Source organism: Saccostrea cucullata, unplaced genomic scaffold (assembly GCF_032062105.1).
Source record: "Saccostrea cucullata isolate Sc308-1 unplaced genomic scaffold, CSIRO_AGI_Scuc_v1 ctg148, whole genome shotgun sequence".
NCBI lineage: Eukaryota > Metazoa > Mollusca > Bivalvia > Ostreida > Ostreidae > Saccostrea > Saccostrea cuccullata.
The window spans coordinates 339,768-367,358 of NW_026931262.1; the positions used below are offsets into that span (position 1 = coordinate 339,768).

The 27,591-nt window shown below is 35.9% G+C and overlaps 1 protein-coding gene across 6 annotated transcripts; it reads right to left on the reverse strand.

Annotated features, from left to right (window-relative positions):
- Positions 1-273: 273 nt before the first annotated feature.
- On the reverse strand, positions 274-25,786 carry LOC134232013 (beta-galactosidase-like). 6 transcript variants are annotated; one of them, XM_062713968.1, is made up of 19 exons: positions 25,630-25,786; positions 23,850-24,016; positions 23,244-23,394; positions 22,989-23,052; positions 20,557-20,651; positions 19,977-20,166; positions 17,946-18,001; positions 17,683-17,804; positions 17,361-17,401; positions 12,606-12,653; positions 10,406-10,521; positions 9,938-10,012; positions 9,558-9,647; positions 9,253-9,363; positions 8,871-9,005; positions 8,489-8,576; positions 7,799-7,817; positions 6,552-6,663; positions 274-1,302 (listed from the first exon to the last, which is right to left on the reverse strand). In XM_062713968.1, the coding sequence occupies exons 1-19, from the start codon at positions 25,726-25,728 to the stop codon at positions 1,024-1,026; spliced, it is 2,058 nt and encodes a 685-aa protein (XP_062569952.1). In that variant the 5' UTR covers positions 25,729-25,786; the 3' UTR covers positions 274-1,023. The 6 variants fall into 6 exon arrangements, with proteins under 6 accessions (XP_062569952.1, XP_062569951.1, XP_062569953.1 ...); XM_062713967.1 differs by lacking the exon at positions 7,799-7,817 and adding an exon at positions 8,348-8,366; XM_062713969.1 differs by lacking the exons at positions 7,799-7,817; positions 19,977-20,166 and adding an exon at positions 18,626-18,809 and having other exon boundaries at positions 8,470-8,576.
- Between the last annotated feature and the right edge of the window lie 1,805 nt (positions 25,787-27,591).

Genomic DNA, 27,591 nt, shown 5'->3' on the forward strand with positions numbered 1-27,591 from the left:
GTCAATGTAAAACTTGGATTCCCTACTGTGGCCTGCCCTACCCAAGGGGTCATAATGTGAACAATTTAGAATCTACACAACCAAAGTTTAGCTAAAAATGAAAGAAAAGAAAACCCTGTTATTATCTGTCACACTGAAAGCTTTCTCCTCATTATCAGATTTCTCTCAGGGCTCTAACAGTAACTTCTGTTTATCTGAAAGTGTGAAATGAAGAATGTGCCACTGTCCCCTAAATTTTCTGTAAAATGAAAAAAAAAATGTGAAAAAAATACGCAGTTGTGTATTAAGTTTATTAAAATATTGAAATGAGACATTTAGATATATGTATTTGTTACATAATACAGTGTGCTAGTATATGGAATGTACTGAATAAAAAGTAGTACATTTATAAGTCCATCAATGCAATGTAAAGAAAAACCCAAAATCTCCATTAGAAAAGCTTCAAAGTACAGTTACAGTACATCACCCATGTATCTTTTGAAAACTCATTTAAACTGGTTATGGACAATTGAACCACATTTTGCATACATAGCACAATCTCAACATCTATCTTTCACACATACTGACATGGACAAGTAGCACGCAATGGGATAGCCTGTCTCAGTAATAGAGATTTCTAGGTGTTGCATAATACCAGTCAAATCAGGGACACTGCACACAAAACGTAACATGGATTTATCTCACATGAATTTCAATATCACAGATACACTCTATTCAGGCCAAGCTATCATGCTTGAAATGATTTCAAATTAAGAATTGGACTCGCACATGTACATTCATGGGGGTGGAGGAGGTTAGTTGGGGGCATCAATCAGTATATGTTATACATGTATATTGCTAAAAGCTGAGAAAAAATAAATAGATTCAGTTATGGGGATTAAGTCCTGGTCCCCTTCTCATACTGCACCATACCAGCTCCTGCTAACTCAAATTATTATACTCCAAAAATGTCCACTGGTTAGTAAAGAAAACAAAAATTCCTCTTTTTCAAGCACCTCCTTCTATCATTTTTCATTTACATCCCTATAACACAGATATCTTCTTCCTGGAAAACGTGGTCTCTTCTCGTTGAAAGTTTGGTTTATGAGGGGTGGCATTAATTAAAGGTTGATCTACGAATTCTACAGTACATTTATCTGGACTATCACACGGAGCATGCTCCAGTTCAAACATAATGACATAGTTAATGGTGGGGGGAGGGGCTAGGAATGGCTTTGGTACGTAGAGTCGGACTTGAGGCCCCACGTAGGGCCAGTATCGCCCAACATTGAACATGGAGGAGGACATAATTAAATGCTGACCCTGAAATAATAAAAATATATAATCTTATAAAATTGTGAAAAACATATTTTTTGTATTCTTATATAGCGCCAGAGTTAACAATTTAGAATGGATCTTGGAATGACTCTAGTGGTTTACTGCCTCATTTATTTTAAAAATTCACTGACAAGCAAGGATATATCTTTTTTTTATGAATAGTATAAATAAAGATAATATGAATAAACTAAACAGCCAGAATCATAATTGAATAAAAAGCTACTATAAAAAAGTTATTGAAGTGAATCTAAGGTTGACTTCAAATATCCAACACTGATTGTTATATTATAAGCAGTATCAGTTACTCATACAATGTAGATCATTTGATAGCAAAGATATTTGTGAAATAGAGCTACAATTCACTCATGATTATAAATAATCTGTTTCACTAGACAAATTATATACATACTGTATATATTGTTAGTATTGTATACAGGGAAATTTTCGTCCCCATTTTATTTTTGGGCCCCTTTCGCCTTTGTCACATGTGGGCGAATTTAAAATGGGGCAAATTCAAAGAACACAATATAAATTCTTAAACAGAACTGTGACTGGGCGAATTTAAACAAGAGGCCCATGGGCCTTATAGGTCACCTGAGCATCATGCAACAACTTTCAAATGATTGAATTTGGTTTATGTTTTAAGCTAGATGCTATGGCATTCACAATTTTGAAAGAGGCACCATTGCTAATCATAACTATACACTTAACAATTGTTTAGTTTGTTTACTTAATACCCATAAGCATGGTAGGGGAACAAAAATGTATGTCAACTAATCAGTAATATTTAGCAATAATCAGGAGTGCTCCTACACATGAACTCCTGACCCTAGGTCTACACATTGCACAATTTTTGAAAAGGCACACTTGCTTATCAAAATTGCTTGATTAATACCAAGGAGCAGGTTTCAAACAATTCATTTTCAGTATATAAGTAGAGCCCCCCCCCCCATTTTGGTATCCCTGACCCAGGGGCCTTGAAATTCACAAGTCTGGAAGAAGAGCCCATCATAACTATATAAATAGTTCATCTGCTTATTACCCAGGAGTAGAGAAAAAGATTTTAATAGATGTAATGTATTTTCACTATATAGTCATTATAAAGCCACACCCTAACACCAGAACCCCTGACCATGGGGACATAAAATTCACAATTTGGTAGAAGCATTCATCCTCATCATAACTATGTCCTTAATTAGTTTATTTGATACTCAGAAGCTGACAAGAAGCTTTTCAAAGAATAAATGCATTTTCACTATATAATCAATAGAGCCCCGCCCTAACACCATAACCCCTGACCCTGGGGCCATGAATTTCACAATTTTGGTAAAGGCACTCTTGCTCATCATAACTATGTACTTAGTTAGTTTATTTAATAGCTAGGAGTAGAGAAGAAGATTTTCAAAGATTTAATGCATTTTCACTATATAATCAATAGAGCCCCGCCCTAACACCATAACCCCTGACCCTGGGGCCATAAAATTCACAATTTTGATAGAGGCACTCTTGCTCATCATAACTATGAACTAAATAAGTTTATTTAATACCCAGGAGCAGAGAAGAAGATTTTCAAAGAATTAATGCATTTTCACTATATAATCAATAGAGTCCCGCCCTAACACCAGAACCCCTGAACCTGGGGCCATGAATTTCACAATTTTGGTAGAGGACTCAATGCTGATTACAATCATACCAACAGTTTGACTGCTTGATGTCTGGGAGTAAAGAAGAAGATTTTTAAAGATTGCACTAATTTTAGTGGTTTTTGCCCCATCCCCCAGGCCCCAGGGGGGCAGGGACCATTGAATTCACAATTTTTGTTCCCCTTCACCCATAGATGTTATATGCCAAATTTGGTTGAAATTGGTTCAGTGGTTTCAGAGAAGAAGCTGAAAATGTTCAAATGTTAATGCACGATGGACGACAGACGATGGACGACGACGGACGAAAACAGATAGCAATAGGTCACCTGACTTTACTCAGGTGACATAAAAAGGGCAAAATTGTTAGCAAGTGTAAAACATAGGTAATCAGAGATTACAGAGCTCACCTCAACAAATGTTGTCTTTAAGTAAGGCAAATTAAGTCACACAATCAACCAACACAAGAGGCCCAGGGGCCACAGCGCTCACCTGAGCACATCAGGCTTGAATTTACTCCCCTCCCCCCCCCCCCTCCAGGCGGTCATCATTTGAACAAACAATAATATAAACAACCTGAGGATGATTCCATATAAATATCAATAATCAAAGCTTTGAAGTACTTGAAAAGAAGATTTTAAAAGGTTTCCCTATATATCCCTATGTAAAACTTGGGTCGGCCATTTTGGCCTCACCCTAGCCCCGGGGGTCATGATTTGAACAAACTTGAATCTACACTACCTGAGGATGATTCCACATGAGTTTCATCTTTCCTGGCCCAGTGGTTCTTGAGAAGAAGATTTTTAAAGATTTTTCCTATATATTCCTATGTAAAACTTGGGTCGGCCATTTTGGCCCCACCCTAGCCCCGGGGGTCATGATTTGAACAAACTTGAATCTACACTACCTGAGGATGATTCCACATGAGTTTCATCTTTCCTGGCCCAGTGGTTCTGGAGAAGAAGATTTTTAAAGATTTTTCCTATATATTCCTATGTAAAACTTGGGTCGGCCATTTTGGCCCCACCCTTGCCCCGGGGGGTCATGATTTGAACAAACTCGAATCTACACTACCTGAGGATGATTCCACATGAGTTTAATCTTTCCTGTCCTAGTGGTTCTTGAGAAGAAGATTTTTAAAGATTTTTCCTATATATTCCTATGTAAAACTAGGGTCGGCCATTTTGGCCCCACCCTTGCCCCGGGGGTCTGATTTGAACAAACTTGAATCTACACTACCTGAGGATGATTCCACATGAGTTTCATCTTTCCTGGTCCAGTGGTTCTGGAGAAGAAGATTTTTAAAGATTTTTCCTATATATTCCTATGTAAAACTAGGGTCGGCCATTTTGGCCCCACCTTTGCCCCGGGGGTCATGATTTGAGCAAACTTAAATCTGCTCTACCTGAGGATGATATTCCACATGAGTTTCATCTTTCCTGGCCCAGTGGTTCTGGAGAAGAAGATTTTTAAAGATTTTTTCCTATATATTCCTATGTAAAACTTGGGTCGGCCATTTTGGCGTCACCCTTGCCCCGGGGGTCATGATAGGAACAAATTTGAATCCACACTACCTGAGGATGATTCCACATGAGTTTCATCTTTCCTGGCCCAGTGGTACTGGAGAAGAAGATTTTTAAAGATTTTCCTATAACATTCCTATGTAAAACTTGGGTCGGCCATTTTGGCCCCACCCTTGCCCCGGGGGTATTGATTTGAACAAACTTGAATCTACACTACCTGAGGATGCTTCCACATGAGTTTCATTTTTCCTGGCCCAGCGGTTCTGGAGAAGAAGATTTTTTAAAAATGCCATTAATTTTTAACAAATTCATGATTATCTCCCCTTGGAAAAGGGCGTGGCCCTTCATTTGAACAAACTTGAATCCCCTTCACCCAAGGATACATTGTGCCAAGTTTGGTTGAAATTGGCCCAGTGGTTCTTGAGAAGAAGACGAAAACCTGAAAAGTTTACGACGACAACGACAGACAACGGACAAATTTTGATCAGAAAAGCTCACTTGAGCCTTCGGCTCAGATGAGCTAAAAAGTATTCATCCAAAAATGCAAAATTTATGCAATTTTGATACTTTGGAACAGACCTATATAAAAACTTAAAACTAGTTCTTCATCATGAAAATGTAATTAAAATCCAGCATCTGAAGCAAGATTGAGAGTTTTCATCCCTTGATGCATCATTTGTGCAACTTTGGTTTATATAAGCCTTATAGTTTCTTGGTGATAGACCTGCACCTATAACTTTTACGAGGTCTATTATCTGGAAAATGTATGTCGAATTTAGCATCTGAAGCAAGTCCATTAATGTGCATCCTAAGATGTATCATCCATGCAAGTTTGTTCCACACAGAGCTCAAAGTTATTTGGAAATGAAACCTGTATAAAAAACTAACCTTTTCACTAATCCGGAAAATGTATGTCAGATTCAGCTTCTGAAGCCAGCCTAGTAGAATGCACCCTTAGATGTACCATCCATGCAAGTTTGGTCATTATAGGGCTCAAAGTTACTTAGAAATGAATCCTGCACCATAAACTTTAATCTGTTTACTCGTCCAGAAAATGTAGGTCAGATTCAGCATCCCAAGCAAGTCTGGTAGTATGCATCCTAAGATGTACCATCCAGGCAAGTTTAGTCATTATAGGGTTCATAGTACCTTGGAAATGAAACCTGCACCAAAAATTTTAACCTGTTCACTCAACCGGAAAATGTAGGTCAGATTCAGCATCAGAAGCAAGTCTTGTAATATGCATCCTAAGATGTACCATCCATGCAAGTTTGGTCATTATATGTCTCATAGTAACTTGGAAATGAAACCTGCACCAAAAACTTTAACCTGTTCACTCAACCGGAAAATGTAGGTTAGATTCAGCATCCGAAGCAAGACTGGTAGTATGCATCCTAAGATGTACCATCCATGAAAGTTTGTTCATTATAGGGCTCATAGAAACTTGGAAATGAAACCTGCACCAAAAACTTTAACCTGTTCTCTCAACCAGAAAATGTAGGTCAGATTCAGCATCCAAAGCAAGTCTAGTAGAATGCATCCTAAGATGTACCATCCATGAAAGTTTGGTCATTATAGGGCTCATAGTATCTTCGAAATGAAACCTGCACCAAAAACTTTAACCTGTTCACTCAACCGGAAAATGTAGGTCAGATTCAGCATCCGAAGCAAGTCTGGTAGTATGCATCCTAAGATGTACCATCCATGTAAGTTTGGTCAACATAGGGCTTATAGTTACTCGGAAATGAGACCTACACCAAAAACTGCACCAAAAATGTTAACCTGCACCAAAAACATTAACCTGGTCATTCCTTTGCTGAAATTGCAGCATCTGAAACTTTGACTGGTACAATGAAACACATTAGAAACATCTTCCATGCATGTCTAATCAATATAGGACATAGAAGTACTTAAAAAGAAAACTGCTCCAAAAAACTTAACCTTAACCCGGGATGCCGACGCCGACGGTATCACATAAGCTCCCCCCAACTTCGTTGAGGTGAGCTAAAAAGGCGAAAATAACACAGGGCAAAAATAACCCTGTATACAGTACTGTTAGATGGACCATTACCTTGCCCCAGTTACTCATGTCTAGATAGGTGTCTGTGGGGGTCTTTGGAATGTGTAGTTTACCCACGTAGAAGGAGGGTGTAGTCAGGTTACCATTCACAAAAGGTTTGTCCCTACAATGTGACGAATGTGTACAATAATGAGATCAAACAGAACTGAAATACATATACATCATATATTTTATTTGGTGTACACATTAGAAATATGAACCAAGTTTTGTATAATTATTTCAATGTGAACACATTATTCAACATAGAACAGTCATTTTCTATGAATTTAACATTTAAATGTGAATACAAAACTTGACTCTACTGTTTAACCAAAAAAATAAAAACTGTTGAAAACAAAATGGCCAGTAAAATGTACAGCAAAGTATTAAGTAATACATAAAATAAACAAAGTCTTTGCTGGTTTGTAGTTTTGTGTTCCTTCATATCATTTACCTTAGATCCCAGTCAGACTTGTATTTACCTATAAATTCCAGTCAGACCTATATTTACCTATAAATCCCAGTCAGACCTATATTTACCTATAAATCCCAGTCAGACTTATATTTACCTATAAATCCCAGTCAGACCTATATTTACCTATAAATCCCAGTCAGACTTATTTACCTATAAATCCCAGTCAGACTTATATTTACCTATAAATCCCAGTCAGACTTATATTTACCTATAAATCTCAGTCAGACTTATATTTACCTATAAATCCCAGTCAGACCTATATTTACCTATAAATCCCAGTCAGACTTATATTTACCTATAAATCCCAGTCAGACTTATATTTACCTATAAATTCCAGTCAGACCTATATTTACCTATGAATCCCAGTCAGACCTATATTTACCTATAAATCCCAGTCAGACCTATATTTACCTATAAATCCCAGTCAGACTTATATTTACCTATAAATCCCAGTCAGACCTATATTTACCTATAAATCCCAGTCAGACTTATATTTACCTATAAATCCCAGTCAGACCTATATTTACCTATAAATCCCAGTCAGACTTATATTTACCTATAAATCCCAGTCAGACCTATATTTACCTATAAATCCCAGTCAGACCTATATTTACCTATAAATCCCAGTCAGACCTATATTTACCTATAAATCCCAGTCAGACCTATATTTACCTATAAATCCCAGTCAGACTTATTTACCTATAAATCCCAGTCAGACTTATATTTACCTATAAATCCCAGTCAGACTTATTTACCTATAAATCCCAGTCAGACTTATATTTACCTATAAATCCCAGTCAGACCTATATTTACCTATAAATCCCAGTCAGACCTATATTTACCTATAAATCCCAGTCAGACCTATATTTACCTATAAATCCCAGTCAGACCTATATTTACCTATAAATCCCAGTCAGACTTATATTTACCTATAAATCCCAGTCAGACTTATATTTACCTATAAATCCCAGTCAGACTTATATTTACCTATAAATCCCAGTCAGACTTATATTTAGCAATAAATCCCAGTCAGACTTATATTTACCTATAAATCCCAGTCAGACTTATATTTACCTATAAATCCCAGTCAGACTTATATTTACCTATAAATCCCAGTCAGACTTATATTTACCTATAAATCCCAGTCAGACTTATATTTACCTATAAATCCCAGTCAGACCTATATTTACCTATAAATCCCAGTCAGACTTATATTTACCTATAAATTCCAGTCAGACTTATATTTACCTATAAATCCCAGTCAGACCTATATTTACCTATAAATCCCAGTCAGACCTATATTTACCTATAAATCCCAGTCAGACTTATTTACCTATAAATCCCAGTCAGACCTATATTTACCTATAAATCCCAGTCAGACTTATAGATTCCAGTCAGATTTATATTTACCTTAGATCCCAGTCAGATTGAAATCCCAGTCAGACTTATATTTACCTATAAATTCCTGTCAGACTTGCTGGTTTGAAGTTCTCAATGGTCAGTGGATAAATAAGCCATCCAGTTAACAGAGAACCACCAAATGTTACATTCTTGATCAGACCCTGAAAAAAAATCCTAATGCATATATTGAATGCTTTGTTTGGCATTGTTTTACACTTGTAAACTGTATCAGGGTTATAATTAGTACAGACAGCTGCCAGAATTGCTTTGTAAAATGTTCATTTTATCCACTTAATGACACCATTACCAATTCTCCCTTAACAGTTTCTTTAACTTTTCTTTTCAGTTTACATAGTTGTATTTATGTCATTTGCCCCCAAGTCATGTGACCTGTACTAAAACTTGTTTTCACTTCTAAAGAGTTCCGACTGTTCTAAAATGGTCCTAGTACATACCTTGGAATTATTGTTCATCTCTGATCCAAATCCAATATGGCCCATGTTCTCCACCAGGATGTCTATGGTTTGATTCACCTTCAGGGTTATATTTATTGTCTGCTGTCCATTACGATCAAACACACCTTGGGGTACCTGTCCACAGAGAAATATTGCAATTACATTTTAACCTATTATCACATCTAGGGAGTGGTCAAGATCATAGCAGCTAATAGCTTTATAAAGCTACAATCTTGAATGATATATGCTTGGCTATCTGCTACAAAAGGAATTTATTATACTTTAATCAATGAACAGTTAACATTATAAGACTGAGTGGTAATTAAATACTGTCGATTAACACTCTCTCTAAACTACAAAACATGCTCATGTACATATTTACCTGATTTATCATGAGATAGGCCCGGTCCCGAACCCCAGAAAGGTCCAGTGTTTTGGGTTCAGAAGGAGTGTCCCCCAGAAGAGTGTGTCTGTATAACACAAAGCCTTGATACTGAAATCAGAAAACAACATGGTCTTTGTCACTAATGTCATAATTAGTAATAACTGTGATTTAACTTATTAGTTGTCAATCACTTTCCTGACTCATTGCATATACATGTAATATGGTTATGAGCCATAAATTGTATTATTATGAAAATAAATGATTATCAGTTTCCAATTTTGAGATAACCCCTCAATAAATACCTGACTTATTGCCTCCATTGTAAGTGGATACTGTGATTTGATTGGTCCTTTTGGACAAAGGGTCTCCAGAGCATCCTGATAAGTGGCCATCTGTAAAGAAATTAGTAATGTTAATAATTACAGTCTTATATAATAAGTATTAGTACAGTCAAACACTGTTATCTCAGACTCTGTAGAACCGAAAAAATACAAGATATATAAGGATTCAAAACATCAAGGGTAATAACAGTTGGGACTTCCAAATCAGTTTGACACCTCCAAGGTAATCCAGACAATGGTGCTCAAGATACTTATGTTCAACTGTAATTAGAATTTCTACTGTGGGGAGAGAGAGAGAGAGAGAGAGAGAGAGAGAGAGAAGTACAAAGTACACTACTTACAAAGCTCATCTCCACTTTTCCGTATGCTGTTTTTGTAGTGTTTTGTGGAATTGGCATATCTGGAAGTTGCTTATACTGAAAAGAGACAAAATGAAACTTTAATAAAACTAGAATGTGCATACATAAATATAAATAAACTTATAATTGTATCCTGTTTGAAATTAAAACCAATCTCTGATCACAGTAAAAAATTCTAAGTCTTCAGACATTTGATTCCAAAGAATACAAACTTTTCATAAAGGGTACCTGGTAATTGCAAATTTTCATCATTTGAAAAATTAAAAAGTAGTAGGGATTTCGGGGTTCTTCCCCAAAGAAGGGACTGAAGGAGAATTTCACAGATTACATCTTTATTTGGGGAGGAGGAATTCATCCATGGGTCTTACAGAGATCTTACCTCAGATGTAATAACAAAGAGTAATGAAAAGATAATAGAAACAGGCCAGGTTACTATTTATAGATACTGACCTTGGAAATAACCTGCCTAATGGCAATGTATTTATCAGTTATGTCCCCTGCCTCTGACATTGGTGCATCGTAATCATAACTCGTAGGTACAGCTTGGAAGGGGGCGTAATTTGCTCCTGTGGATTAGAAAATATAGAAATGAACATTGGTCCTTCTAAAATCAGGAAAACATTTATTTCCAATCCTAAAAGTTAGGTACATTCTCAACATTATGTAATTGTAGTCTACTTGTGTGCCAAGTTTATACTTAAAACAAAGGAAGAAAAAAAGTAGCAGTTGGGATTTGAAACTTTAAAACAGCAATAAATAGAAAAATGATCCTTGCCGCTCATAAAAATAAAAACCGATGCATAGAATTATGTATCTTAGTATAGTCTACTTGTGTGCCAAGTTATATTGAAATCGGACCAAAACTGTAGGAGGAGTAGCATTTTGAAATTTCACAGAAATTTCTATTTTTAGTAACCATGGCAACACCGTTCATCAAAATCAAAAACCGATGCACAGAATTATGTATCTTAGTGTAGTCTACTTGTGTGCCAAGTTATACTGAAATCAGACCAAAACTGTAGGAGGAGTAGCATTTTGAAAGAATTTCACAGAAATTTCTATTTTTAGTAACCATGGCAACACTGTTCATCGAAATCAAAAACTGATGCACAGAATTATGTATCTTAGTGTAATCTACTTGTGTGCCAAGTTATATTGAAATCGGACCAAAACTGTAGGAGGAGTAGCATTTTGAAAGAATTTCACAGAAATTTCTATTTTTAGTAACCATGGCAACATCGTTCATCAAAATCAAAAACTGATGCACAGAATTATGTATCTTAGTGTAATCTACTTGTGTGCCAAGTTATATTGAAATCGGACCAAAACTGTAGGAGGAGTAGCATTTGAAAGAATTTCACAGAAATTTCTATTTTTAGTAACCATGGCAACAACGTTCATCGAAATCAAAAACTGATGCACAGAATTATGTATCTTAGTGTTATCTACTTGTGTGCTAAGTTATACTGAAATCGGACTAAAACTGTAGGAGGAGTAGCATTTTGAAAGAATTTCACAGAAATTTATATTTTTAGTAACCATGGCAACAACCTTCATTGAAATCAAAAAACCAATGCACAGAATTATGTATCTTAGTGTAGTCTACTTGTGTTAAGTGATATTGAAATCAAAACAAAACTGTAGGAGGAGCAGCATTTTGAAAGCATTTCACAGAAATTTCTATTTATAGTAACCATGGCAACATCGTTCATTGAAATTAAAAACCAATGCACAGAATTATATATCCTAGTATAGTCTACTTGTGTGCCAAGTTATATTGAAATCGGACCAAAACTGTAGGAAGGGTAGCATTTTGAAAACTTGTTTACAGACAGACAGACGGACAGACAGACAGATGGACGCATTACTATCGCATAAGCTCTTCTGGTCTCTGACCAGTAGAGCTAAAAATCATGGATTGCAAAAGAATTACATTTGCTTGGATCTTATTTCACAACTATTATATTTTATTTTTAAAATATACGGTATTCATGATAGATGTATAACTACAGTCATGGACATTATTAATGCATGGATTCATGGTTAGACTGGGTACAAAAAAATAATCCCAAATAAAGTATTCTTACACAACTGAACCAACACACATTTCAGTAAATATAATACACTCAGTCTAACGCAGTTAACTGTTCAGATTCTGCATACCAACAGGCTACAAGCTTAGGAATGGTTGGGTTTCAAAGGGGGGGGGATTCAAAAGGAAGGTAACATCTTAACTTTAAAAGGTTAAATTACAATATCTTCAAATATAAGCCAGATCTAAATGACATTTCTTAGAGAAATCACATCAATCTCTACCTTAGTCTTTATATGATAGATAAAAGGGAAAGGGGTTTGTAATTTTCCAATGAATGCTTAAGTTTAGCACAAGATTTCTTTTTAGTCACAGGAACTTATGCCCAAAACTTTCTTCATATTATAAAATACATGGTAATTGAAATTTCCATACATTTATAAGCAAAAATATAAACAGCACTCATATACAAATGCAAGACATCATTAACTTTTTAGGATAAAAATCATTGCTCAGTACTACAGCACTGAAATAGCTATGAAACTATACATAATACACTGTATAAATTAAAAAATGAGCATGCCTTTTAATGTATGTTTATAATTACTGTAATAACACCTGAATTTATTAACTTCTTTGCATTTGAACTTGCATCATAATCTGCACCTGTGTTGGAAAATTCACAAAAAGAAATTTTACCTTGTCAAGACATTTAGTATACCCCTGATAGCAAAATAAATGGAGTCTGTTTTGGAGGGTAGCAGTTGAAATTGACCCCTTGGAAAACCCTAGTTAACCTCCGCTGATGCGTCAGTGGACAATTGATGGTTTTTCTTGGGGTGTCAAAGTCAATCTACTCTTCAAAACCATAGGAGTATAAAGTTTTTATCGTTTAAAAAAAAAAAATCCGGAAAAAAATTGCACACTCTCAACTAAACAATAGGCCCATGGGCCTTATAGGTCACCTGAGTATTGGGTAACAACTTTCAAACAATTAAATTTGGTTCGTGTTTTAAACCAGAGGCCATGAAATTCACAATTCACAATTTTGAAAGAGGCACCATTGCTTATAATAATTATTAACTTAGCATGCTTACTCTATTTACTTAATACCCAGAGGTAGATCAGAGTAACAAAGAGAAAATGAACTTCCACTTTTACCCAGTTGTGCACCTCACCCAAAAGAAACCACTGACCCAGGGGCCACATATTTAAAAATTTTGCAAATTTTATCATAAAATGGTTTATTAATACCAAAGACCAGATTTCAAAGCAATAATTTATTTTCAGACTATATAATCCTCCCCCCCCCCCCCCCCCCGCTGACCCAGGGGGCATAAAAAAACACTTTGCTAGATGTACCTTTCTTCATTATCAATATATATGTAAGACTATAAAAAGTGCGATGGTGACGCCAAAGTCCGATGGTCTCTCCAAACCCCAATGGTCTGCACCAGACCCAGATGGCTCGGTGTCTTTACGGACGCCAAAGTCCGATGGTCACATCAAAGTCCGATGGCTCATTTCCTATGAGACAAGTTGCACAAAAGTGTGATGGTCTGACATGCCAAAGTCCGATGGTGCAGATGAACAATCAACGTTTATCATGTCACACTAGTCCGACGTCATGACGTTATCATGCATTCAAAATCCATTGATTTAGTATTTGTCTCGCATACAATTTTACTGATTTTGCTTATTGTTTTTGCCCACCAGAGCCATTAGGGTTAGTCCTTGTACACCATTCGACTGATAAGGGTTAGTTCTTGAACACCAATGTGTTTCTTTGAACTCACCCGAGAGATTTTATGGTTAGTCCTCGCACACTATTGGACTGATTTGGGTTAGTCCTGCACCCATCCAAGATATCTAGCTTATAGTTGTTACACATTTTTCGACGTCATAAGTGTTAGTCTCGCACCTATATCCAAAAAATTAGGGTTAATCTTTGCATCGAATATTTATTTGTATTTATTTCAAACAATCAGGCCTTAGCATGGCACGGCATCGCATTTCTGCGCAGTGGCACCATGACGTCATAAATGTTAATTGTTTTCCGCACCATCGGATTTTGGCGTGTCAAACCATCGGGGTTTGGCGCAGACCATCGGACTTTAGCGTGACCATCGGACTTTGGAGTCCCATTGCACTTTGGAGTCCTACATATATACTTGGATCATTGGCATAAAACCCAGAAGCAATGGAAAATATTTTCAAAGAATTAATGTATTTTTACTATATAATCAATAGAGCCCTGCCTTAACACCATAATCCCTAACCCTGGGGCCATAAAATTCAAAATTTTGGAAGAGGCACTCTTGCTCATCATAACTATGCACTTAGTTAGTTTATTTAATACCCAGAAGCAGAGAAGAAGATTTTCAAAGAATAAATGCATTTTCACTATACAATCAATAGAGCCCCACCCTAACACCAGAACCCCTGACCCTGGGGTCATTAAATTCACAATTTTGGAAAAGGCACTCTTGCTTATCATAACTATGTGCTTACTTATTTTATTTAATACTCAGAAGCAGAGAAGAAGATTTTCAAAGAATAAATGCATTTTCACTATATAATCAATAGAGCCCCACCCTAACACCAGAACCCCTGACCCTGGGGTCATTAAATTCACAATTTTGGAAAAGGCACTCTTGCTTATCATAACTATGTGCTTACTTATTTTATTTAATACCCAGAAGCAGAGAAGAAGATTTTCAAAGAATAAATGCATTTTCACTATATAATCAATAGAGCCCCGCCCTAACACCATAACCCCTGACCCTGGGGCCATAAAATTCACAATTTTGGTAGAGGCACTCTTGCTCAACATAACTATGTACTTAGTTAGTTTATTTAATACCCAGGAGCAGAGAAGAAGATTTTCACAGAAATAATGCATTTTCACTATATAATCTATATAGCCCTGCCCTAGCACTAGAACCCCTGAATCTAAGGCCATGAATTTCACAATTTTGGTAGAGGACTCAATGCTCATAACATTCATGCCAACAGTTTGCCTGCTTAATGTCCAGGAGTAAAGAAGAAGATTTCTAAAGATTGCAATAATTTTAGTGGTTTTGGTCCCACCCTCAGGCCCCAGGGGGAGGGGACCATGAAATTCATAATTTTTGTTCCCCTTCACCCATAGATGCTGTATACCAAATTTGGTTGAAATCGGTTCAGTGGTTTCAGAGAAGAAGCTGAAAATGTTCAAATGTTAACACACGACGACAGACGAATACGGATAGCAATTGGTCACCTGAGTAACTCAGGTGACCTAAAAAGTGAGGGTGGGAAATTTTTTTCCGGATTTTTTTTTTTTTTACGATAAAAACTTCAGACTCCTAAGCCAAAACAGACACCCTTTGAACATATATACAAGAGGCCCATGGGCCTTATAGGTCACCTGAGTATCATGGGACAACTTTCCAACAATTGAATTTGATTCATGTTTTAAACTAGCGGCCATGAAATTCACAATTTTGAAAGAGGCTCCATTGCTTATCATAAATATACACTCACTCACTCAGCATGCTTATTTTGGTTACTTAATACCCAGAGGTAGATCAGAGTAACAAAGAGAAAATGCATTTCCACTTTTTAAAAAATTTTATTTCATCATGCTGTTGATTAATACCAAAGTGAAGATTTCAAAATTTATGTTAAACCCCCCCCCCCCCCTCAAGTACCTTTGTCCCAGGGGCCAGGAAATTAATCATTTTTGGAAGAAGCAGGTTTTTTGTCATGAATATATACTAAGATCATTGGCATTATACCTAACAACTAAGGAAAAGATTTTCAAAGAATTCATGCATTTTCACTATATAAACATTAGAGCCCCGCCCTAACAAAAGAAGCCCTAACCCAGGGAACCTGAAATTCAAAAATCTTAAAGAGGCATCCTTCCTCCTCATAAATATGTACATAGTTCATTGGTAAAATACTCAGTGCACAAAAGAAGAGTTTAAAAGAATTTATGCATTTTCATTATATAATCAATATTATTATACTTCTGTTAAAATGTTTCCTATATAAAGTTAAAAAGGTAAAACAACTATCTTTGATAGTTCACGCATAGCAAAGCTATACCCCAGGGTATAGTTTTTGCTATCCACCCTCGGAAAATTTTCATGCAATTTTTGCCTCCAATTTTGATTTCCAGCGATAAATCTATTGACTGATGATGTCATAATGACTTCAGTAGCATTGTGACGTCATCAGGATTTCAGATTATTCTTGCAGTATTATCTTACTCCAAAAATTCAAACCTCAGAAATTCTATTATACATCAGTATAATAAAACGCTTATCCACTTATCCACTATATGCACTTGGTTAGTTTATTTAATGCCAACAAACAGAAAAGAAGAATTTCAAAAAAATTATGCATTTTCACTATATAATCTATATAGCCCTGCCCTGGCACTAGAACCCCTGACCCTGGGGCCTTGAAATTCACAATTCACAATTTTGGAAAAGGCAGTCATTTTCAACTAACCTATGCACTTGGTTAGTTTATTTAATGCCCAGGAGCAGAAAAGAAGAATTTCAAAGAAATAATGCATTTTCACTACATGTATATAACCTGTTTAGCCCCGCCCTAGCACTAGAACCCCTGACCCTGGGGCCATGAATTTCACAATTTTGGTAGAGGACTCAGTGTTGATTACAATCATACCAACAGTTTGCCTGCTTGATGTCCCGGAGTAAAGAAGAGGATTTTTAAAGATTGCACTAATTTTAGTGGTTTTGGCCCCACCCCTCAGGCCCCAGGGGGGCAGGGACCATGAAATTCACAATTTTGTTTCCCTTCACCCATAGATGCTATATGCCAAATTTGGTTGAAATTGGTTCAGTGGTTTCAAAGAAGAAGCTAAAAAAGTTCAAATGTTAATGCACGACAAACAACGACGGATGAAAACAGATAGCAATAGGTTACCTGAGTTTACTCAGGTGACCTAAAAATTGTGGTATGAATGATACACTGGTTATACAATATGTATTAACATCTGGCAGAAATTTATATGTAAATACATTTCACTATAGGTGTATTTCTTTGTTATTAAAATCTAGCTAGCAGAAATTTGTAAATATACCGTATAAGTAGAATTTTTAGTGAGGATTTAATTTTGGCATTATTAGCGAGGGTGCCAAGATCGCTAAAATTGAATATCGCTAAAAATTAATTGCGTTTTATTTCTAATAGCTACTTAAATGTGCATTTTAAAATCGCTAAATTAACATCTCACTAAAAATAAATTACCTGTTTTTAAGGACAAATCGCTAAATTTGCGTATCGCTAAAATTTCCACTTATACGGTATATTAATACATGTGTATTTGTTTGTTAATTAATGATAAGAAGAGATTACCATTCCAGAAGCCGAAGTTTGTTCCTCCTTCAAACATGTACCTGTAAGATGAAGAAAAATCACTTTAATTCATACAAAAAATGTAATTTCATTTGTAATCATATGAAGTTAAAAAGGACCCTTTATTCAAAACTTTTAAGATTTCAATAACTGAGGTATTTTCGAATCTTTGTGCAACATTGAAGGGTAAATAACTAAATGATGAAATATACTTTTGCTGGAGAAACATTAAATCAATGGAGTTCAATTTTAAGGGACAGAATGCTGAAATTTTTAAGAAAGGATAGGGATCAGAAGTCTAGAATTACTTCCCCTTACTCACATGTTGACATTGGCGCCATAATCAAGCAGCATGTCCAGAGCCTTAGAGAAGATGTCCAGATTGACCGTAGAGTGGGGGTACCCCCAGTGATCCAGCCAGCCAGGGTAAAACTCAGAATTAACCTTAAATATATATCAAGAATTATATAAGTATTCATATTAAGGCTTTGTTCATTACTTTTCTAACATCTGTATTACACCAAACAGTTGCTGAATAATAGAAATTCCTTGAGAGCCGAGAGTTAATTTTCAGTTATTACTTACTAAAGGCCCAAATGGTTCATAGTCCCTCTGTGGTTGAAATGCCTTCTGAGGATTGACTGAGAAACATTAAAAAATGACAATACATTGTACGACAGTTAAATGAATTATATCATTGTGTTCATCAACAAATCCTTAGATGTAAGCTGTATATATTCTTAATCTTTTTCATTCATTTAATTTTCTGGGTCTTTTTTCTTCATGAATTTCAACTTTTATCATTTAACTAATTCATTTAATTAAACATGGATAAAATTTAAAAGATGAGACAAAAATGTTTCTTATTTTCCATATCCATTATTTACAATTTGTATGTTAACATAGAATGTCAGAAGCATAGAAATATAAATAGCAAAGCAATAAAAAGCGGAAAGTGTTGATAACCAATACAGCTAAACTTTAGCATCTCAAATGTAGCAAAAACGGACAAATTGAATTTTACAGAGATTCAAATGATAATTAAAAAGATTAACTGAGAAATGTTATAGGTAATGACACATCACAGTTTGAGATGTCAAAGTCTAATTTGTGGTTTTTTGCAGAATGTGAGAAGAAATCAAACTTTTCAAAAAATTGCAGCTGTACATGAATCAGTAGGTAATTTTTGAATATATGAAATGACATGAAAAATCTGTGAAGCTATACTCCTGATGATTAAGAACGCATCTTCAGTTAAATCTTACGTGTATTCCCAAAATCTACTGTGGCATAGGCTCCTGCCACTGTGCCACATTTAAGGAATGAATCTGCACCCCCATCAGTGGTGTATAACAGAGCCCGGGGGCCCAGGTGTTCCCGGGCTTTGTCCCTCAGGTGAGCCATGTAGTCATGGTCACAGGCAAAGTAGCTGCCATATTCATTCTCAATCTGTAAGTACACAAATGTCAACCTCCATCAATAAGGTCAAGCGGGGTCAAACCATAATCTACTCAGCTCAGAGATTATTGGAGCTTTCTAACAAATTTTGAATCTGGTATGGATCAGGTTTATGAAAAGGACTTTATCAAGATAGAATATATCATTCATATAATTTATATGTCAGTAGCTTTTTGCAGTTGGTATTTGGGGAAAATGGTGTGTGATGGTCGGGTCATGATGGCATTTGGTCAGACAGCTTAGTCGGTTGAGCACCCTGTCTAAAATTTTAGAGTTCTAGGTTTAAATCCTCCTGTCTGTAGCATTCTTTTCCTTGTTACATTTGGTCCATTGCAATGCCCTGGAAGAGTCTGGTGATTGATATATTCCAACTGAAAGTACACTCTGGGTTGGTGTCTTGGGGGTAAGTCAATTTTAAAGAGGGATGATTGTGGCAGTCATGTATTGATAGCTAGATAAATAACTCAGTGGTAGAGCTCCAGAATAGAAGGGTCCAGATTCAAAGCCTGGTTTGATCCATCACATTTTTCCCTTCTTGTCACAAGTGGAATGTTTCCAAACCAAATCAACGTGTTGACAGATTCATATTTACTAATACATCAGGAAATACAACGTTACTGCAAAGGTGCAGATACACTTAACAAATATGTTTTCTTATTGTGTTCCAGACATTTAAAGCCATCTGTACCATTTACTTCTTTTTGCAAGGACTATTTAAAACAATTACTATACATGTTCTACTGATCATGCAAGCTGCAATTTTTATCAAATGTTTGCAGTGTTTTCAACCCATTCCTAGAGATAATATTCTAGCCTTGATCATTCAATGCAATAAGAAAAGACAGAAGAAATATTCCTTGATACAATATGGTCTACATGCAAATTCTAAAACATAGAGGTTTCACATAAATATCTTTGTACTAGCATCACATAGTGCTTCACAGTCACACATGAATTTCAAATGATTCACTAAATTGGTAGTTTAATTCACATAAAAGCAACAAGTGTGAGAATAAATTATATGAATTTTCATGTGAGGTTCATTTGCTAATTGTACAGAAAGAAAGAATTACAGTTCTGTCTCATTGAAAAAAGTTAGTGGATTATCCTGGAAAGAAGCGAGGAAAGGAGAAAAAACTTGACACAAATAATTCTCACAGAAAAGAGTGACCCCAAAATCTGTTGTGGCGTAGGCCCCGGGGGTAGGGCCACATTCAAAGTTGGACTGTAGGTCCCCATCTGTGGTATAAATTATGGCCCTGGGCCCCAGAATCTTCCTGGCCTTGATAAACAGGTGGGCCATATAGTCATGGTCACACGCAAAGTAACTACCATACTCATTCTCAATCTGTAATATTACCATGACAACCAAAATAGGGGTGATAACAATTTCATGTGTAGAAAAGATCATTGGAGAAAATAGTGTACAGGAGGCAGACTTAAAAAAAAAATTTTTATTGCTATATGAATCCATAGAATTTCTTTGCAAGGAGGTTTAGAATTTTGATTACCGATATTATCCTTCAAAATTACACAGTCAATCTGATTGGCTTAGAGCAGGTCATGTGAAGAGACAATTCGTGATGTCTCCATCACATGCAGGGTGATAACTGTATTGTCTCCCTTCAATGGACATAAAAATAGCCCAAACGAGCATGAGGATGACAATGGTGACTTCTGAGACTTGGTCCTCATAGTTCATATGATGAGAGAGAGAGAAAGAGAGTCCTGGCTTTACCTGCACCATCAGCACCGGTCCCCCATTTTCATACAGAAGAGGAGTCAGCATTGGCAGCAATTTGTCCATCCAGATGTCCACATATTTGATATAAGCTGTAAGACGACAGGTAAGTTCATCTCAATTATCATAGAAATGTACATGTATGCAGAACATTTATCCATAAATTAGTTGTGATAAAGCTCATACAATACAATTTGCAACTATATTCATCAACTAACCCCATACATCAAGAAATTGTGGGTTAAGTGTAATATGAAAATTAATCATGATCTATTGTGACAAAAATTAATAATTAACTTCCGCAATTAAACTAGTGTTTCATTCATTTTCAGCATCATGTACTACTTTGTTGCAAGTATGGCAGGAGCCTGCCAGTAAAGAGGATGTGGATGGAATTTATTTCCAAATACCTGATACAGTAAAACTCGTTTAATGCAAACACGGATACAGTGAATTCACGGATATAGTGAAGTTTTTGTTGGTCCCCGGCAAAATTATTAACAAATCTTTGTAAAATTTTACGGTTATAAAGAACTCTGATATAACGAGTTTACGGAGATAGCAAACTGATTTTGAGTCCCGTTGAAGTTAGTTATAATGATATTTACATCTTTTATAACGAACTCTCAGAGATTATTAAAAAAAATGATAAACTGAACTAACCTTATTTCCTTTTAGCATTTGAATATAAGATTCAATTCATAATACAAGAGGCCCATGGGCCACATCGCTCACCTGAGAAGCTTTGACCATTCTGTTCTTTACCAGATTTCCCCCTTAATACATAATGCATCCCCACCCTACCCCACTGATCATAATTTAGACATTTGAAATCTACACTACCCCATGATCCTTCCATGTGCACATAAGTTTCAGCTTTTCTGGCCTAGTGGTTCTTGAGAAGAAGATTTTCAAAGATTTTTCCTATATATTTCTATGTAAAACTTTGATTCCCCATTGTGGCCCCGCCCTTCCCCCGGGGGTCATGATTTTAACAATTTAGAATCTACACTACCCTAGGATGCTTCCACATAAGTTTCAGCTTTTCTGGCCCACTGGTTCTTCAGAAGAAGATTTTCAAAGATTTGGATGCTTCCACATAAGTTTCAGCTTTTCTGGCCCTGTGGTTCTTGAGAAGAAGATTTTCAAAGATTTTTCCAATATATTTCTATGTAAAACTTTGATTCCCCATTGTGGCCCCGCCCTTCCCCCAGGGGTCATGATTTTAACAATTTAGAATGTACACTACCCTAGGATGCTTCCACATAAGTTTCAGCTTTTCTGGCCCAGTGGTTCTTGAGAAGAAGATTTTCAAAGATATATATTTCTATGTAAAACTTTGATTCCCCATTGTGGCCCCGCCCTTCCCCCGGGGGTCATGATTTTAACAATTTAGAATCTACACTACCCTAGGATGCTTCCACATAAGTTTCAAGCTTTTCTGGCTCAGTGGTTCTTGAGAAGAAGATTTTTTAATGACCCCACCCTATTTTTGTCTTTTCTTGATTATCTCCCCTTGTGAACTTGGCCCTTTATTTTAAAAATTTAAATTTCCCTTCAACCAAGGATGCTTTGTACCAAGTTAAGTCAAAATTGGCCCAGTGGTTCTTGAGAAAAAGTCGAAAATATGAAAAGTTTACAAAATGTGATCAGAAAAGCTCACTTGAGCCTTCGGCTCAGGTGAGCTAAAAACCTTAGTTACTTAAGATATGTTTAGTAATAGCGAGCGCAGCGAGCGTCGCGAAGCGACGCTCGCGAAGTGAGCTCAATAGATTAAGAACAGAGGAAATTCGGATTGAAATCTGTACATACGTCAGCCAAATTTCTCTGTGCAACATTCCCAGAATTCCTGCACTACCCAATGTCCTTTGCGCGAATATTGCCGAATAAATAAATAAATAATAACGTAAAGCATATATCAGACTTTCAGTTTGTAGAAATCTTTCAAAGAAACAAGAAATAACTCTGCAATGTTTTTCGACAAAAATTGCACTTGTTTTATAGTTTCAAACAGACGCTCGGCTGTCTCCGTAAGCTCCGACGAGCTTTGTGACGTCGTATGACGTCACAGCTAGTCGAGATATCTCGTGCGGCTTGACTTAATTTTCGAAGTGGCTGATCTCAAGTGTTTTTGATGGTACAACTGCGCTCGCCCCAACGGTCACACCGTAAAACATATTATTTGCTTCCCTAACATATTTAGTAGTAATAATTGAAGGAAAGCATGCATATTGCAAATTCGCTATAATGGTTATATGAGTTCGTTATACGGATATAACAAATTATGGATATAGTGAATTAAATTCATAGGTCGCAGGGACTTCACTATAACCGAGTTTTACTGTATACTCTGAATGAAATTTAATTGGCGTCCATATAGAATAAACTATTATAATTATTTATAAATATATAAAATTATATCTTTTTACTTGGTTCCATTTTTCTGAACACCATCATTGGATCTTCCTTCAGAAGCCATGCTGGGAATCCTCCCTGTAATAAAAACAACAATGAATTAATTCTACAAATATGGCACACTCATTCTCCAGTAGAAATAAATAATAAAGGAGCATAACATCACTTGTTAATTATGTAGTCATATATATTATACAATAATATTTGTAGGCTTTTTAATATCACAGCCAGATATCAACTGTATAATGCAGACATTTTAATGCTCTTACAAAGTCCCACTCTCCACAGATGTATGGACCTGCTCGAAGAAGAACCAGTAAACCCACTTCCTGTGCCGTCTTTATAAATTGTACGAAATCTTTCTGTCCATCAAAGTCATACTGGCCTTTCTCTGGTTCATGGAAGTTCCATGGGATGTAACTAGAACAAACACAAATAAACATACATACAAATTACATATATATAATATAATGATTCATTGTAAATGTCAGGTCTGCACATCCATTCTAAAGGGAAAGGGCATAAACATGTACAGACCATAATGTTCACTTATGAAATCTGACCCTTCTGTTAATGACAGTCTGATTAAAACCAGCCCCCTTCTCCTGGTTTTAATCAGACTGTGTTAATGAGAACAAGATTCTATAAAAATTCTCTTTATTTCAGTCAAGAATTTGACCTCTTGTTGTGGTTCCATCCCTACCATTAAGGGGCCAAGATTTGGACATTTAAATTTAAACTGCATGCATGTATGTTTTTCTTACGGTCTTAAAATTTGAAAAAAATTAGATATTTACACATTATGATATCAATTACACACTTTCTCTTTTAACCAGACCAAAAATACTTAGAAGATGGCTGTTTAATTATCTTACAACTGAACAGCATCCAGCCCTGCTGCATACATCTTCATCAGCCTATCTTTCCAGTATTCTTTAGGAACCCTCATGTAATGAATACTCCCCGATATATAACGAAAACTCTTGCCATCTTTAACAAAAGTGTTCCCCAGGTAGTCAATTTCAAATGTTCTGTTCTGTGCCTACAATAAAAGTCACAATATTCAGTTTACATGGTTTGTGTGAGAGCCATTGAACCGATGTGCAGTGTCTGGATTTGAACTTTACTATTTCATCACTTAAACGTTTGTGAAAAAAATCACACAAATCCAAATACAAAAATGAATATGTGATTAAACCACACTAACCGTCTACAGTAGAAATAAGATTTCCATGGTTCTGCATTTTCACGAGTTTCACATTTAAACTTTAGCTTTATTGATCTAACAAAATTTGGTTTGGTCATGTACATGTGTTCACCTTGCCATTCTGATGCATAATGTTCATTGATTTTTAAAGCCTAAGTGACGATGTAACAGTGTATAATCCACAGGCACTTGTTTGTTTACGGGGTACCCTATTCTCTTTAGAGAAGTGGACAGGCTTTCGCCTACATTCACTTCTCTTCACAGGCCGTCATGTTGTTATTCTGGAAAATACGGCCTACACTTGGCGAGAGCTTGTCTACTTCTCTAAAGAGAATAGGGGTACCCCATACTTATTCTTACCACAAGGTACCTAACTCATTTTCAGACACCCTGCTTCAAGCTCGTATTTTGTTAATATATCAATCATTAACCTACTTTAAAATGACATTGTTTGCTTCAAAAGACTTCTTTTTTCTTGTCAGTTAAATCGTTTAGAAAAAAAGTCTTTTGAAGAGAACGATGAGTTAGATATCGTCTCGTATCCTATTTTCGACCGTATTGTATTTTCGACCTATTTTTCCAAATCTGTTTTCCGTGCAGATACCGCGCGTTAGAACATTATTTTCGGTTTCTACACTTGGAAAAATACCTTGTAAGCACAACTGTAGTAAAAATACCCAAAATAATTAATTCAACGGAATTCCCTAAGTGGTTTTAGTCCGATGTCAGAAATTCTAGTCTTTTTACTAATGCACATTTTATCTGTTGATTAATCAATGCCGTAATCGGTTAATGACAAAGATTTTTCGATGACATTTTCCCGAAAGAAAATTAAGATCTCTGTCAAAGGGACGCATGAATATTGAAATGAATGGGAGGATCAAACGAATTTTTTTTCTCTCTTAGATATGGGCACTTTCTTACAGATTTTTAATGAAAAATGCAACGTAATTTCATTGATTTCTTTTAAAAATGCTCAGCTCCTGACAAATGTGTTCAACCAACGAATAAATGTATTTTCAACTGAAATATGGAACTTGTTCAATGTTTTTTTGAAAGACAGACAATCGTATTTTTATTGTTTGGAATATTCAACGGATATTTCAAGCCAGTACTGTTTGGTCGTTGATATTATATTTAGGTCGAAAACACAAGACGTTAATATTTTTGTAGGTAAAAATGCACCTTCTCCATATTATGGCATATAAATAAAATAAACACAAAACTGCAATTTGGGATGTACAGTTTTATTCATAGACACATATGCTAATATTTTAAGCCCATAGTTTTTCAGCTTCTATAAAGTTTGCAATAAATTAATAAATTACATCTAAACAGGTCGAAAATACAATACGCCAGGATACCTTGTGGTAAAAATAAGTATGGGTGCCCCGAATATGAAACGACTATCTGTGGGATAATCTCTATTTTTGTGATTAATTAATTACCTGAGACGACTGAGGTATTGACATCAAACAGTAAAGAGAGCAAAACAACAGAAAAGACAGTCTCCACCTCCACTCGACAGCAGCCATTTTGCTTGTCATGTGATGACGCCTTTCATCATGTGACTAGCAATGAATGTGTAAAATATGACTCGGAATCTGCCCATAATCCGGAAAAGTTGAAGCACTTGGCATTTTTCAAACAATTTTAATAAAACAAAAATAAAAAAATCAATTAATTTGTAATACAGTATTCAATATCTTTGGTCAGTATGAAAACTAAATACATTAAATTCTCATTTACTTATGCATATGATATGTGTTTTAAATAATTTCCATATAGATCTCTGCATGACTGACTGAATCTTCGCTAGCCAAGGGTTTCCAATCCGAGGTATCGGATCGGAAACCCTTGGCTAGCGAAGATGGACTGACTGCTGCTAATCAATATCGAACATTGTAGAAAAAAACCTTATGTTTCCCTGTGTGTGGCCTTCCAGGTAAACATAAGGATATATTATTCTAAATCGCACAAATTCTAAATAAAGAGAAATCGTGTTGGTAATTTATTTTAGTTACTTGCACTGATTGAAAAAATTCTGTAATTGGGCATGTATCACGGGCACTGGAAGTTAGTGTAAATATATAGTATGTGTATGTATAAAAAAAAGACACATACTATTAATATATTTACACTAACTTCCAGTGCCCGTGGCATGTATAATGGAACTCATCAAGTAAATTTTCTTGTCCTTGCTAATTCAAAATACATGTACAAGCACTCAAAAGTTTCAAACTCCATACCGTATCAATTCTCCGGGACTACTTTCCCAACGAATAATGATATGGAGTTGTAGCGTAACGTAATGCTGAGCTGTCTGGAGCTTGCCAAAGTTGATATTCGTAATTCCAACTATCTGACGGAATTTCCATGGGTACTAATCGTGCCCTGTTGGTAGAAGACCTATTTCTGTATTTATATGAAGTAGAACTTATTCAAAAATATGTAAAGGATACTGCAATAATACAGCTCCCAACCTCTCTCTCTCTCTCTCTCTCTCTCTCTCTCTTGGAGAGGGCCCTCTCCAGAAAATATCAGATTAAAAAAATTGAGAGGGCGACTTTATTGCAACTATGTAAAGGAGAAAAATAAAATATTGAGATTTTTAGGGAGGGGAGGAGCGGATCATAATTAAACCCTTGGCTAGGGAAGATGGACAAAATTTAAGAAATGTAGACAAGATATTAATATCATCGCACCGTGTGACATCGGTCATGCTTTGGCCCCCTACATAGTATAGACAGAAATAAACAAATCTTCATATGAGGTCACTGGTTCAATTACACTGTGACGGTCTTGGTACTGTGACGGTAAAATAACTGGCAATTAAGAGTGAAACATATGGAGATAACGAACAGTATTCCAGCTAGATCGAAAGTCCATAAAACAATGCAAAATAGGAGCAGAGCAATCACGGACCACCAAAACATCAGAGGTGGGATCAGGTGCCATGGAGGAGTGAGCATCCCCTATCGACCGGTCACACCCGCCTTGTGCTCCGTTACGATCAAGAAATAATGGAAAAATCCGTCGTCAATTCAGCGTATAAATACTTGACTAACAATTATAGTATGAAAAACGTCAGTAAGCATTTGACTCAATGATAAATTGTATTTGCTGACAAGGTCATTGTATCCACCATAGAACTTACGAAATGATGACTTTAAAAGAGTCTGCCGAAATTCTTGTTTATCAACTTGTTTGTCAGTAATTTACCTCGCTGTAGAAATTGTTCATACGTAGAGCATGCGCATCTAATCAACATAGATATATAAACTCCGTATGCAAGTGATGAAGGTATATTGCTGAATAAGGGAAGTTGACGATAAAAAGTTAAAGTCATCATGCTTATCATAGAGCTTGGTTGTTACCCATGGGAATTCCAATAGACTTTAATTTATCGT

Excerpts from the sequence above, each read along its gene's own strand:
- LOC134232013 (XM_062713968.1), bottom strand. The coding sequence starts at position 25,728 with ATGACAAGCAAAATGGCTGCTGTCGAGTGGAGGTGGAGACTGTCTTTT. Across the intron at positions 23,053-23,243 it reads TCTGTGGAGAGTGGGACTTT|GGAGGATTCCCAGCATGGCT; the intron begins GTAAGAGCATTA and ends TTTTTATTACAG. Across the intron at positions 1,303-6,551 it reads ACATGAGTAACTGGGGCAAG|GGTCAGCATTTAATTATGTC; the intron begins GTAATGGTCCAT and ends TTATTATTTCAG.